Source organism: Silurus aristotelis, assembly GCF_946808225.1.
Source record: "Silurus aristotelis genome assembly, chromosome: 18".
NCBI classification, from domain to species: Eukaryota; Metazoa; Chordata; class Actinopteri; order Siluriformes; family Siluridae; genus Silurus; species Silurus aristotelis.
The window spans coordinates 19,319,425-19,333,768 of NC_139591.1; the positions used below are offsets into that span (position 1 = coordinate 19,319,425).

Genomic DNA, 14,344 nt, shown 5'->3' on the forward strand with positions numbered 1-14,344 from the left:
ATTAGATTTTCTTGACCAGGTCTTTAGGTCTAGCTTGTGGTCTTTTTGCTAGCTGATTACATTAAAAAAAATGTTATGTTTATCTACGATTTTTTCAGATCAGGCACATTTTGAAAACCTGTTCCACTTCATAATGTTTCTCGTTGACAGTGCAACTAAGGGGATAGACCTAGGAAAAATTTCTCTGCTTGTCCTTCCGGGATTGCTCCATTGCATCAAAGCTCCCATAATGACAAAAATGACATGCTCATTTTTGTTTTGGCTTTTGTTCTCTTTGTTTTTGTTGATCTCTTTACTTTCCTGTTATTGGTTTGTTACATGAGTATATTCAGCTGTATTGTGTTCATTTTTGAAGAATCGTATACTTTTCTTTGATACGAGGTGGTATAAAAAGTATAGAGACTAATGGTGCTACTGTAACTGGTGCTAGTCTGACCACACATATTACCACGTCTGACATACGTTTGACATACTGCGATGCTGCATCAAGTCGTTTGGAGTGTTTTGCGTGGCATGCAAAACCTTTCAATGAGCTCAACCCACTGAAAATTTCAAAACCATTCAGCGACTTGTGCATGATGATCGTCTGAGAATAATCCACATGATCTAACTTCCACACCCACCCTACTCGCCAGATTTGGCTCCTGCGGATTTTGCCCCTTTTCCAAAGATGAAGATCCAGCTCAAAGGTCACAGTTTTGACACCAATGTGGAGATGTAGAGGTGCTCGACACACTTCGAAAAGAAGACTTACAGTACATATTCCACAAACATAGATCATTTCACAAACATACAGTAGATAAATAAAGTACTTTCTTGTAAACAGAGCTAGTCTCAAAACTTTTTTAGACCACCTCATACTTTAAAGTCTGAGGCTTTCAGTTTCCCAAGTTCTCTGTTGTATGTTTCATACTTTTATACTTGATGGTTTGGACACATTCATAATTATTTCTTGTCATGTACTAAAACTGCAGGTCCATGTTCGGACTGTTATTAGAACAATATGTATTGTATCGTATATAAACCCTGTGGAGGCCACAATTAACACTGGGCTCGATCTGAAGTGCATTTGTAAGAATCTTTACAAGTTTAGTAGCTTATACATTATTTCTAATATTAGTTCCTTTATTGGAAGAGCACTTACTGATAGTGAAGGTGTCATTGATGCGAAAACTGCACAACACTCTTCTCTCATCTCTCGCATGCAGGAAACCATTCCCTCTCACCACCACCTGAAACGATTCTGCAATACAACATGGCCAGCAGAGAAAACAGTGATGTATGTTTGGCAGTATCTCTTTAACTTTATCCGATCTGGTTTATATTCATGCCCTGTACAATGCAGTTTATTCAGTAGAAGGATGTCTTGTTGGACTGCGGTTTTACAATGTGGATATTAATCCTGTGTCCATTGTAAGTAGCATAAGCAGAGCTAATTTGCCAATGCTTGATAATTCAACATATTTTGGAAGCAGTATCATTTGTATCCAATTTTTCTCATAATTCTGTTTGCTGGATGGAAGTTCTACCAAGCTGGAAAAATAAATTCCAATATTTAAGCTGTAAAATATTCAGATGGCTCATTAAGGTGAATAGAATTATGGGATTTCCTCTGTTGGAAAGGATTAATGGACCCAAAGTAAGAAACCTTAAAAGACCTCTGCATCATGCTGCATGAAAACGCTGCCCAGGTTTGGTTTGCCTAAGCAGATGCCTTCTAAATGAAGCACGAGTATAGTGAAGCAGGATTAGGAGACTAAAGGATAAATAATTCCAGTCACTAAAACCCAGTGCTGCAATATAATAATGTTAAGTAATAAAGGTATATTATACAAATATGATTTAGATTTCATGCACAAGTTTTTACTGTGTGCTCATCTTTACTTACCTCCTGCACATATAGTTGATGGTTCAACAGACAGTATTTCTATGCATGACCTCTTCAGGATCTGAAAAAAAGAGCATTCAGAAATATGGATGATAAATTAGTGTAACACCAAATTCTCAATCTACACAAAATATAGTTGAAGTATAAAGTACAGAAAGCATGCTAGTCACATGTCACATTCTTTCATAGACAGCCTCTGAGATCTGCACTTGAAGACCGATAGTTTTGAGTTGTTTATTGTAACGTTTAACAAATAAGCGCTCTTCAAACAACACTAAACCCCATGTTTTTATGAAGAATTCTGGCCAACTTTTTGACTTTGGAAACTGCCCATTCTATCCGACTTTGAGCTTTGTTTCAATCTTTATACATTACAGTTCATAACAAGCTGTAAACGGCTTAGCATGTTATAAACTTTGTTACTCTATGATATAGGGTAAAGTCTGAAAAGTGTCCTATAAAGATTTTCAATAGGTTTAGACTTTCCAGTAGATAAATACAACGATGGCATCTTTATGGGGAAGTGAACAGGTGGTCAGTACTTATTTTCTGAACTGGAAAACAAGTCACTTGGCCCCTTACTGAGTCGATAATGTCTTGTAGCGCCTCAAATCCATCATTTACAGGAAAAACACGATCATCGCTGCCTGTGATTGTAGCCAGCTTAAAAGGACAAAAAGAAAAGCATGTTTTAGTTCAGATTGGACAAAATTTTTCTGTGTATAAATATTCCTTGTTTTTATTCTTGTGGTATGTGTGGGTCCGGATGTGTGTATTTCGCATGAGGTACTGTAAATCAGCTAAATTCAACACAGCTATTATCAAGTTAACTACACAGAAACCAAGTTAGCTAGATGAACTTAGCAAGCTTAGTCAGCTAAGTAAATCTAATTTAGATACCTTACCTGAGTTTCATTGAAGTCCTTAACTCCAACGCAGTACACCGTGGCTCCGAGTTGGCGTGAGCGTCCAGCCTGTTATACAGTATACAATTCAATATTTAATATAAAGTCAACCTCGGGTCTTTATAGTGTATAGGGTGTATAGTTAAGAAACTTTCGTCATAGTGAGGTGTTAATGTGGCCTAGTATAATGTGTCAAAGCCTATAATAAATGAGATAATACATTTTTCTCCCACCTCTCTCACTGCCAAATCAAACTGAGTCTCGCGTAACTCTCCATCCGTCAGTGCGATGATAACACTCGCTATTCGATAACCTGCAAAGAAAAGATCAGTGACAGCTAACCGCAGTGCTAAATGCACATGTTTTAGCGTTTGTACTGTTTTTGAGTATAAACACCATGGTGATGATAATATAATAATCCATCCAAATTATAGCTTTTACAGTAAAGATGACTTTTGTTCCTTTCAAACCACAAAATGCTTAATATGCCAGGCAACCCAGAATATATAGACATTTGTATACTGTACAAACAATGAAAAATGCATAGCGAATCATTTACACAAGATAACCATCAGAAAATACCCTTTACTTTCAGTTGCGTTAATAAATAACCAATAAAATACTTTATAATGGAATTTTTTACATTTAGCATTGACTCCTAACCAAATATATTAAAAAAATTTATATTTAGTTCTATAAGTAAATAGTTCTCTTCACCAAACTGTTACAACAAAGTAAAAGGCACACAATTGTATATGATGTCTTTGGATGAAGTAAAATGACATTTTTTCTTCACTTAAACTAGAGAACCCAACCCTGGTCCAGCATGACAATGCATGCACACAAAGCCAGCTCCATAAATATATGGTTTACATGGTTTGTAGCGGAAGATCTTGATTTGGCTGCTATAGATCTATTTGAACTCTTTAGAAAATATTCGGATGAATTGGAATGCTAAATGTAGCCCAGGCCTTCTTATTTCACATCATGTCCTCCCTGAAGAGTGGAGGTTATGATAACAGCAAATACGGACTGAATGTGGAAAGGGATGTTCAAAGCAAGTACACATATTATGGTCATGTGTCCGCAAACTTTTGTCCATATAGTGTATCCCACAACATGATTTTGGGAATAGACAGAGATAGATAGAGAGAGTGCTGGCTTATTTCTCTCTTTTTCTTCATTCTTTACTTTCTTTCATTTTTCCATCTCCCAATCATTTAAGCCTAAATATCAACGGTGACCTCTGAATACTAAGATTTAGGGCTTTTATGTTGATTTCTTTTCCATCACCACTCACCATCACCACTCGCGTAATAGATCTGCTCACTCGCCTGTGAAAGAGTGAAAGAGCAAAACAAAAACGTTTTTTATTGGAACAAAGATATGGATCAGGGGGAAACAGTGGTAGACACAGAGGAGACTTTCTCACCCTCTCAAAGCCTTTGTGCATGAAAGTGTCTCCACCTGGTAAAACTCTCTGTAGTTCCTCCAAACCTGCTCGTATCTGATCCCTAACAGACACAGATCACATCATGAGAATACACTATTTAAAAGTGATCTTTAGAAGACCAATTTTAGAAACATATGAACAGGTCACTTTGGTCTGAACAGATAAGGTCAGAACAGAGGAGGAGATTGAGAACAAGTCTGGAAGTTTGTGAAGCCAGGTTGACCTGGACGTCTCGTTTTCTAAGCTCACCTGTCTTCTGTGAGCTTCATCAGGGTTCTGCCCTCTGTCGAAAAAACGATGAAGGACATCCGAAGCTTAGGACTGAAGCAGAGAGACAAAAAGGTAGATATAAAAAAAATAAATTGTAGCTGCTTTAAAGTTTACTAGAACTTACTTTCCCTACACTATCAGTACTAAATATAGTCATTTATAACTGCTGATAAAATGAAGCTGTATAAAATAGAGAGAGGCTTATTTGAAACAGAGCATGGGATAAATAGACAGATAAAAAAAACAACAAACCAGATGTGCATTTTACTGTGCTCATCAGCTGGTCCTTATTAGGATGAAATTTCGATTATAAGAATTCTTCTAACAAATACAAGAGAATTTGGAACCCAATTATTAACATACTGAGTAAAGACACTAAAAGTAAAGACAGAAAAAGTGGTAACAGTGGTAAAAAAGGTGTGGTCAGGGCAAAAACATAAGCAGAAATGAAGAAAACACACACAGTAATTATACGATGCAATGGACAGGTCCTGACACTCTTTTGCCCCTTTTTTAAAAAAGGACCTGATTCATAATCATACACTGATTGGAGCTTTCTGTATTTGATTCTCCATTTCTCATGCGAACACCATAAGATGTGCACATCCTTAAAGTGGTAAAAGACAATATGTTTCTACACATTCTCATTTTTAACCATCCTTTCAACACACCTTGCCTTGCCTTTAGCTGTTTAGTTTGCCTGTATATTTCATAATCCCTTTATCTAGCGTTATAAAAAAATGTGGTCGATTTTAAAATTAATATGGAAGTCCTAAGAGACTATATTAATATTTTTATAATGATGATTTCTTGCTTTCTCATTATCTTGAGTGTTTTGTCATGATCATGTCTAAGTGTATTGGGCATAGGAGCATGTTGTAGAGGCAGCATCATGGATAATAATCATAGCCATTTGTGGCAGCGGGCACGTGGAAATTAATCTTTGTTATGTCAAGGTCACGAGAACATTAAGTCATGATCAAAAACTTATGATCAAAAGTCATTCACTGATCATGTCACGTGACTGTCTTTGCACCCGTTTCACTTAAAGAGAACATGTATTTAAGCCTCACCTAGCACCTCATAGTCTTTGGATATGGTAGCATTACAATTAATCTTCACTTTACTTCCACTTCATTGGGAACCAGTATCCCAGACCTGTTCCAAATCCAGCTCCATGAAGATATGTTTCACATGGGTTGGAGTGGAAGATCTTGAGTGGACTGCTAAAGAGCTCTGATTCCAAACCTATTAAACACCTTTGGGATAAATTGGATCACTGACTGATCCCCAGATCTCCTCATCTCACTAGAAGCACACTTCAAAATCTAGAAAAGTGAAGGTATAAAATGTCCACCTGAAACCGGTCTGTAAACAAACTTATTAACTAAATTATTAACCATTTATGAAAAGGCAGACCGGAAACGAATGAATGTCTGGGCCACGTTGAAAAGCCGGCCCTGTGAACAATCTCACCTGATAAATTTGTGTGCCAGATGTTCCACAAAGTAATAAATCTCATTCCAGTGATGCTGAACACTTCCAGACCTGAGAACAAGAGGGAAAAAGAGTCAATTCTAGCAGACAGTATGTTGTAAAATTATAGCATTTATATATATATATATATATATATATATATATATATATATATATATATATATATATATATATATATATATTTATTTATTTATTTATTTATTTATTTATTTATATGATGTGTGTAAACTTGAGCAAAAAAAAAATCTGTCTGAAGTGATTTCTTAAAATTTACCTCAGATATTTACTCAGATACTCCGATATATACTGTGTCTTTCACACTGTGCATAAAGTCTTACCAGGATACTAACTAAGCTAACAATTTAGCAAAGTTAAAATTTTTAGCAATTAGCTCATTTGGAGTGTTGAAACTTAGCTAATAAAATAAATATAGCGTTATAGTAAACATGCTAGCAACACAACAGTCCACAAACTAGCATTAAACTAGCATTGTAAACAGACTGAACTTGGTTATCAGGAAAAAATGACTGTGAAAATTAACATTTTATGAAACGTGAAATTTAGCATATTACTAACACAGGAACTAATGATAGTGTTCTTTACAAGATTGTAAAAAACATACATTGGAAACATTGGCTAGTGCTAAAATAGCAGTTATAAGGGATTTTGGCATTTATATATGTGTTTGTGGGCAGAAAGGTTTATTATGATTGTTTTTTCATTCTTTTCTGATAAATTGAAAATTGCACAAGTATTGGGACCTGACCTTTCCAGCCATATGTGGCTGTTCCCCAAACTGTTACCACAAAGTTTGAGGCACACAAAATAGGATGTGGATGTGTTTTGATGCAATACATTTTCCCCTCACTTGAATTAGGAGACTCAAACCTGTTCCAGCACGAAAATGCTCCTGTGCACAAAGCCAACTCTATGAAGATATGCTGTAAATGGGTTGGATTAGGTTGCAAGATCTTAAGTAGCCTGCTACAGAGCTCTGAACTCAATTCTATTGAACACCTGTGAGATGAATTTTGAGGCTGACTGCTCTCTAGACCTCCTTATACATACACTACATCAACACCTGACTTTACTAGTGCCCTTGTGGCTGAATGGGCACAAATCTATACAACCACACTCCAAAATCTAGATATGGAATCACAGTTCTTATGGTCAGGTGTCCACACAAATATATTTACAAAAACAAGTAAAAACAAAATCAGAAAGAGGAAGAAAGACATCAGAATAAGTGAAAGGATAAGTATTTCTAATCTTAATACATAAATGGTTTTATTCGCTACACTATAGAGAAAGATGTTTTGGCAGATAAGTGTACTAAATATTTTTTTATTTGACTTTTGCAAGAGCATTGATGTGAGACAGAAAGTCAAATTTTCACATGCCTGAGGACAAGAATAGACATAAAGAGCTAAAAGAAAGCGGTGTCTGTTTTGGTACTTTTACTGTTTTCAGTCTGTGTGCGGTGCAGTCGGATCAGACAGGAATTTTTGTCTTACCTCAGCGAAAAACCTCTATTCCTTTCTCTCTTTTTTTTTTTTTTTATATAATTCGTGAGGCTGCTCTACTAGAGAAGTTATTAAAGCGAGAGTTTCAGCAGCTGTAAACACACTCAAGTGTAATATGAGATGTTTTATGTCATGGTTTTTATGTTCGTACAGCATTCTGAGACACATTAAACACACAGCTATTGAAAACCCTCTTGTGAAATTTGGTGTGACATCAGCTCAAGCAAAGTAGAGCTGTAGTAAACAGGCAAACCGCAAAATAGCATTACAGCGGCGAACTCATTGCGCACTAGTCTAGTGTTTGAGCAGTTGCAGTTTATGTTTGGTACCTAATTAATTCTGAAGCAATTCTATAATTGTTTACAGGTTTTTCTCTCTTATTTTGTAGGAAAAATTCACAGCCAGGTATTGCTCTATGCTTGGCCATGGAGTGTAATAAAACATGTACTACTGTATTGTAGTATTAGCATTATAATCAAATGAGTATAGCAATAGAAAAACATCCATATACAGTATATCATTTTGCTAAATGCATGTCAGTAAGTAATGATTGATGAACATTCCAGGCTGAAAACACTCAGTGCTGAGGGAATTATTAATAATCCTGCTCTTGAGCTCACTTGGATTTCTGTCATTTTGGAACGCAGTTTTGGCTTTTACTAACACTCTGATGTCATCATCTTTTTATTCTGTCTAAATGCAGTGCAGGTTATATAATATTTGCATAAAAACGCAACTCGTTCGAAATGCTTAAACAATATCATTAAACCCTCCCTGTATGCTGTATTGGAAATCTTTGCTTTACTTTCACCCAGTGCTTGTAAACCTGGAACGATACTGACGTTAAGATGTGATGTGAGGAGGGATTTAGAGTTTTGAGGTTTTTAATCATCCGTGTTAAAAGATAAGAAAAGTATCCCATACAAAATGTTGTCCATAGCTTATCAGGAAGTAAATTAAACTGCAGCACATTAAACCTCTACTGTTCTGTAATTTCAAAAGGTTATTGAGACGTGAAATTAGACAATCAGTTTTGGTGAGATATTTTGTGAATATTTACATTTAAGACATAGTACAAATTATATATTTTTCTTTTTTTATATAAAATACATTAATAAAATATCTATGGTTAATATGCTCAATATGTAAAGTATTTAAAATATGCTTCATTTTTTGTTTCTTGCCATCAACCATCAATGCAAAATCCATCAGTGGCTTCATCCAACATTCTCGCTTTTCTCCGAGAATGACCGACACATTTTGACTATTGAAAGTGTTGAAAACTTTTTCCAGTAATTAATGCAGAACAACCCACCCCTTTAAAACAGAGTTTTATGTTATATGTCTTGTATGTTCTTTAACACATAAATACTTCTAAGTTCATGTACAGTAAGTACAAAAATTTGGGACTACATTGAAAATCATAAATGTTTCATATAAAAGTTCAATAAAATTCAAGTTTAAGAACTGTGAAAACTCTGTGCAACGTGACTATGCAATTTTCAAGATTTACTACTTCTAGTTAGCTTTTAGATCCAAGCAAATGTGTTACTTCGACCAACGCCTTTGTCCAGAAGGTTAGACTTTCCTCATGTCTAACCTCTTTTATTAAAGCATGTGACTGGTGATGATGCTCAATGTCTGACAAGTGTAACAAAGCACATGTATGCTGGACCTGCACCTTTGCAGATCACATATACAATAAAAAGGTCACATTTATTTACTTAATAAATTTGATTGGCACAAACATTCGTTGCCAAAGAAGCTGCTGTTCACAGAGTACTGTATCCAAGCATGTTAACAGAAAGTTGAGTGGAAGGAAAAAGTGTGGAAGAAAAAGATGCACAACCAACTGAGAGAACCGCAGCCTTGAGAGTCTCGTCAAGCAAAATCGATTCAAGAATTTGGGTGAACTTCACAAGGAATGGACTGAGGCTGGGGTCAAGGCAACTAAAGCCACCACACCCAGACGTATCAAGGAATTTGGCTACAGTTGTCGTATTTCTCTTGTTAAGCCAATCCTGATCCACAGACAACATCAGAGGCATCTTACCTAGGCTAAAGAGAAGAAGAACTGGACTGTTGCTAAATGGTCCAAAGTTCCCTTTTCGGATGAGAGCAAGTTTTGTATTTTATTTAAAAACCAAGGTCCTAGAGTCTGGAGGAAGGGTGGAGAAGCTCATAGCCCAAGTTGATTGAAGTCCAGTGTTAAGTTTCCACAGTCTGTGATGATTTGGGGTGCAATGTCATCTGCTGGTGTTGGTCCACTGTGTTTTTTGAAAACCAAAGTCACTGCACCCATTTACCAAGATATTTTAGAGCACTTCATGCTTCCTCCTGCTGACCAGCTTTTTAAAGATGCTAATTTCATTTTCCAGCAGGATTTGTCACCTGCCCACACTGCCAAAAGCACCAAAAGTTGGTTAAATTACCATGGTGTTGGTGTACTTGACTGACCAGCAAACTCACCAGACTTGAACCCCATAGATAATCTATGGGTAATTGTCAAGATAAAAATGAGAAACAAGAGATCCAAAAATTCAGATGAGCTGAAGGCCACTGTCAAAAAAACCTGGGCTTCCATACCACTTCAGCAGTGCCACAGACTGATCACCCCTCATGCCACACCAAATTGAGGCAGTAATTCAAGCAAAAGGAGCCTCTACCAAGTATTGAGTAAATGAGCATACTTTCCAGAAGGCCAACAATTCACCAAAAAAAAATGTATTGGTCTTGTTAAGTATTAAATTTTTTTTAGATGAGTTTTTGTTAAATGTGAGCCAAAATCATCATAATTAATAAAAACAAATACTTAAACTACTTCAGTCTGTGTGCATTGAATTTATTTATTACATGAGTTTCACAATTTGAGTTGATTTACTCAAATAAATGAACTTTTACATGACATTCTATTTTATTGAGATGCACCTTTATAGTCTCTACATTTAAGTTCAAATCAATGTCAATGGCATGTTACTGTTTTATGGGGAAGTGGTAGATAAGTGGTTAGGGAATTTGACTTTGGATCCGAAGGTTGTGATTTCACATCCCAGCTGCACCAAGCCCCTGAGCAAGGCCTTTAACCCTCTACTTGCTCAGTTGGATGAATAGGATAAAAAAATGTACTGTTACTCTGTAAAAGGGTGTCCAGCAAATGCCATAAATGTCAAATATATGGCATGATGGGCAAAGCCAAAGTTGCCTTGTAGGCCCTAGTCTGGGCATCTTTAATCTAGTCAAACCTTTTCAGGGTTTATCTACAAAACAAAATTGTATGTCATGAAAAAATATGTAATTAAAACAAATTTACAGCAGATGTCATGGGGGTTGATGCTCTTAAAAGTCTGCATCCTCTTTAACACACTAGTTAATTGATTAAAACATGCTAATGATTTAAAACAGTCAGACAGGCAAAGTTCAAGCAAAGTCAAACTTTCGAAAGAAGTGCTGAAATTTCACTGGCAATGCAATGCTTAGGGAGGCCATTAAGAGAAGTGCAAATCTGCCAAATAATAATAATAATAATAAAACAGCTGGAGGTATAAAATCCTCAGTGTCAAGTAAAACAGATTTGCTGTCTATGTCTCATACTGAGTCTTATCATCTTGGCCAGTTTTGTTATCTTCTGTGATAATGATGTAACATCTGGAAAAAGAAGGTCAGGAATAAACACCAAATATGGTGCCAGTAGGAATTTGTTTTGAACTTCGAGCTATAGGAGTTTAAATGCTGTAAATATGAGAGCTTAAGGTTTACTTGCCTTGTTTTTAATAGTTCAGCAGTTTTCATTTGTCTTTCATCTGCATCACAGCTGCATTTCAAATCTGGTTTTCATGCATGACAATGAAATGACTGCACACACACACACACACACACACACACACACACACATTCTTTCTTTCTTTTTCCCTCTCTCTGGCTTCCTCACGTATTTTCTTTTCTTCTCTTAGATGTTTGTGTCTCTCTCTGTGTGTGTGTGTGTGTGTGTGTGTGTGTGTGTGTGTGTGTGTGTGTGTGTGTGTGTGTGTGTGTGTGTGTGTGTGTGCACACTGCAGCCGTGCAGCTCTGGAACATCTGGTGCTGCTGGTAAAAAGGTTCTGTTAAATTCTGCTGAGCTCAGTCTGACCTTTGACCTCGAATGCAATCCAGTCATAATCAAAGTGCAGTTTTATGGGAAAATATTATATGTCTATTAATACTATATAAAAAAAATACTGAATATCTTGTGCTTTTCATGAGGAATTAAATGTTGGGTTCCTTGCACTTGATCCTTGTTTATCTAGCACCTGAATGTTTATAGGGTGTTATAAGCTCTTATAATGCTTTAATGTACTGATTAATGACTAATTATTGAATGATCAAAGGATTATTTAACTTTTTTACTTCTGAAGTCCTGCTGTTCTTCACAGAGTCAGGGTTCTATTTAATATTGAGCTTCAAGCGAATTAAGATGTTTATTACTTTTTCTTCAACTTGTTTTCCATTTTCATTTTTTAATAAAAATTTTCAATTCATTTCTTTTGTAAAACTATTAGGAACACCTTGTATATGTACATACTTGTTCCCCACTCTTCTCCCTACTTCTTGCATTTGCACTATTGTATTTTTTCTTCTCTCCCTTTAGAATTTATGTCATAGGATGCTGGAGGATTCACAAAGTAACAAGTTCACAGCCTTTAATTTCCACATGACAATATTTTCATGCCAAACCCTATCATCGAGCCTTTAATAGCCATTTCAAATGCATTATAGAAAGGAAAGGCAGATTAGTGATGCCACATCTCACAGCTTCAGGGTCTGTGGGTTAATTCTAAGATCAGGATTAAATCTGAGTATTGCACACTCTTCGGGTACACAGTTTCCTCCTACCTTCCCCAAAAAAACATACTGGGAGGTGTACTGTCTATGACTAAGTGTGAATGAGTGTGCACTGGGTGCATTTCCTCATCAGCTGTGAATCCACTATGACCTTGACCAAGGTAAAGTACTTGTTAATGGTGATGAAATGAATACAAATTAAAAAGGTTTTTTTTCATAATAAGTGATAATGAAAGTGGTATCCCTAACGTTTTGCATGAAATAATAAAACTAATAGTTAAATATGTTACTACATAAATATATACTCATTTAATTCTAAGTCTCATTAGTCATATAGACAGTTCCACTGACATTAATGTAAGCTGAGTGAATGTGCAAGCTCAAACTGTATGTGCTCATTTCCTGCTTAAGTTCATAATAAACAAAATGTAAGTGGTAGAAGAGGAAACAGCGCCCCACCTGTCACACACCACACATTACAACAATTATAACAAGATCAATACCTTCAACAGTGAAATTACTCTGTGTGAAACTTGGAAACACAAGCCATTTTAAATGCTCTATTGTTGCATTGTAATAATTGAATCATTGAGAATTATAAACTTTATTTTAAATATAAATTATTTCATATTTCATCTCTTTTATTTTAGGCAAAAAAAATGTGCTTACAATATACTTATATTTTAGTTTGCACATCATGGCTATTGTCTATTTAATGATTTAAATGACACATATTTTAGTAAAACATATTAAAATATTTTTGTATAAAATAAAGTATTATAATTATGTTCTTTCTTGCTACCCCTCCTATACTCCTCATCGTTTTTAAGCATTACATCTATCTATCTATCTATCTATCTATCTATCTATCTATCTATCTATCTATCTATCTATCTATATATATATATATATATATATATATATATATATATATATAGAGAGAGAGAGAGAGAGAGAGAGAGAGAGAGAGAGAGAGAGAGAGAGAGAGAGCGCAAATAATCATCGATTATCTTGCAGGATAACACAATTCTAAAGTTTTGTTTGTTTGTTTGTTTGTTTGTTTGTTTGTTTAGAGCTTTATGGCTTTCTTTTTTTAATTTATTTTATTCATTAATGATTTTTTTTTTTTTTTTTTTTTTTTTACATTTGACTGATGGTTTAAAATAATACAATAGCCTCCACATGGCTTTAAGGCTTTTATGCTTTAACTGAAAAGGAGACAAATATCTTTAATAAAAAAAAAATAATTATTATTATTAATAAAAAAAAAAAAAACCTCGATCAAACTATGCTAACATTTTGCATTATTTTCAGAATCTGGAATATTGCAATGCACTGAGTAAAAGATGATCAGTAAGTATAACACAAGTGTTCTTCTTGGTTTCCTGCCCTCTCACTTACCTGAGCTAAACAACTCAAAAATGAAATGATTAATGACAGAAATGAGTGCAATCAATCATGAGAGTATGAAGTGGCAGGAGGAAACTCACTTATCCAGAACGAAGTAGAGGTCAAATCCACCGTAACACGAGGGTCCGTAACTCTGGCCAGAACTGCTGGCAATCAATGCAAACATCAACACACACACATTCACACAACACACACACATTATTCCAGAGTGGAGAAAACAGAGATAAGCACGGTGAGGAAACAAATAATGAGTGCAGCTCTGAGAGAGGACATGTGTGTGTGTGTGTGTGTGTGTGTGTGTGTTTGATTCCTCTTGCAGCTGCTCGTAAAGCCTGAAGAGTTTATGAAGGACGGGGAGGAGAGAGAGAGAGAGAGAGAGAGAGAGAGAGAGAGAGAGAGAGAGAGAGAGAGAGAGAGAGAGAGAGAGAGAGAGAGAGAGAGAGAGAGAATAACAGAGAGCACGTTAAGCTGAACCAGAAAGGAGGAGAGAGAAAAACAAAAAGCATGTGGAACTAGAGGAGAGTGTGTAAGAGAGAGAGAGAGAGAGAGAGAGAGAGAGAGAGAGAGAGAGAGAGAGAGG

General features: G+C 35.7%; 1 protein-coding gene across 2 annotated transcripts in view; it reads right to left on the reverse strand.

Moving 5' to 3' along the window:
• The window catches only part of antxr1b (ANTXR cell adhesion molecule 1b), a 30,246-nt gene extending 16,160 nt beyond the window's left edge, over window positions 1-14,086 (reverse strand). Inside the window, exons 1-10 of one of the 2 annotated variants that reach the window (XM_083568631.1) lie at window positions 13,845-14,086; window positions 5,993-6,064; window positions 4,496-4,567; window positions 4,226-4,307; window positions 4,094-4,127; window positions 3,027-3,106; window positions 2,794-2,862; window positions 2,471-2,551; window positions 1,889-1,949; window positions 1,145-1,243 (exon numbers count right to left, since the gene is read on the reverse strand). In XM_083568631.1, the coding sequence (XP_083424757.1) occupies window positions 1,145-1,243; window positions 1,889-1,949; window positions 2,471-2,551; window positions 2,794-2,862; window positions 3,027-3,106; window positions 4,094-4,127; window positions 4,226-4,307; window positions 4,496-4,567; window positions 5,993-6,064; window positions 13,845-13,963 (769 nt within the window). In that variant the 5' untranslated portion in view covers window positions 13,964-14,086. The remainder of the gene's footprint in view (window positions 1-1,144; window positions 1,244-1,888; window positions 1,950-2,470; window positions 2,552-2,793; window positions 2,863-3,026; window positions 3,107-4,093; window positions 4,128-4,225; window positions 4,308-4,495; window positions 4,568-5,992; window positions 6,065-13,844) is intronic. The other variant, XM_083568630.1, reaches the window with a different exon arrangement.
• Window positions 14,087-14,344: the final 258 nt, after the last annotated feature.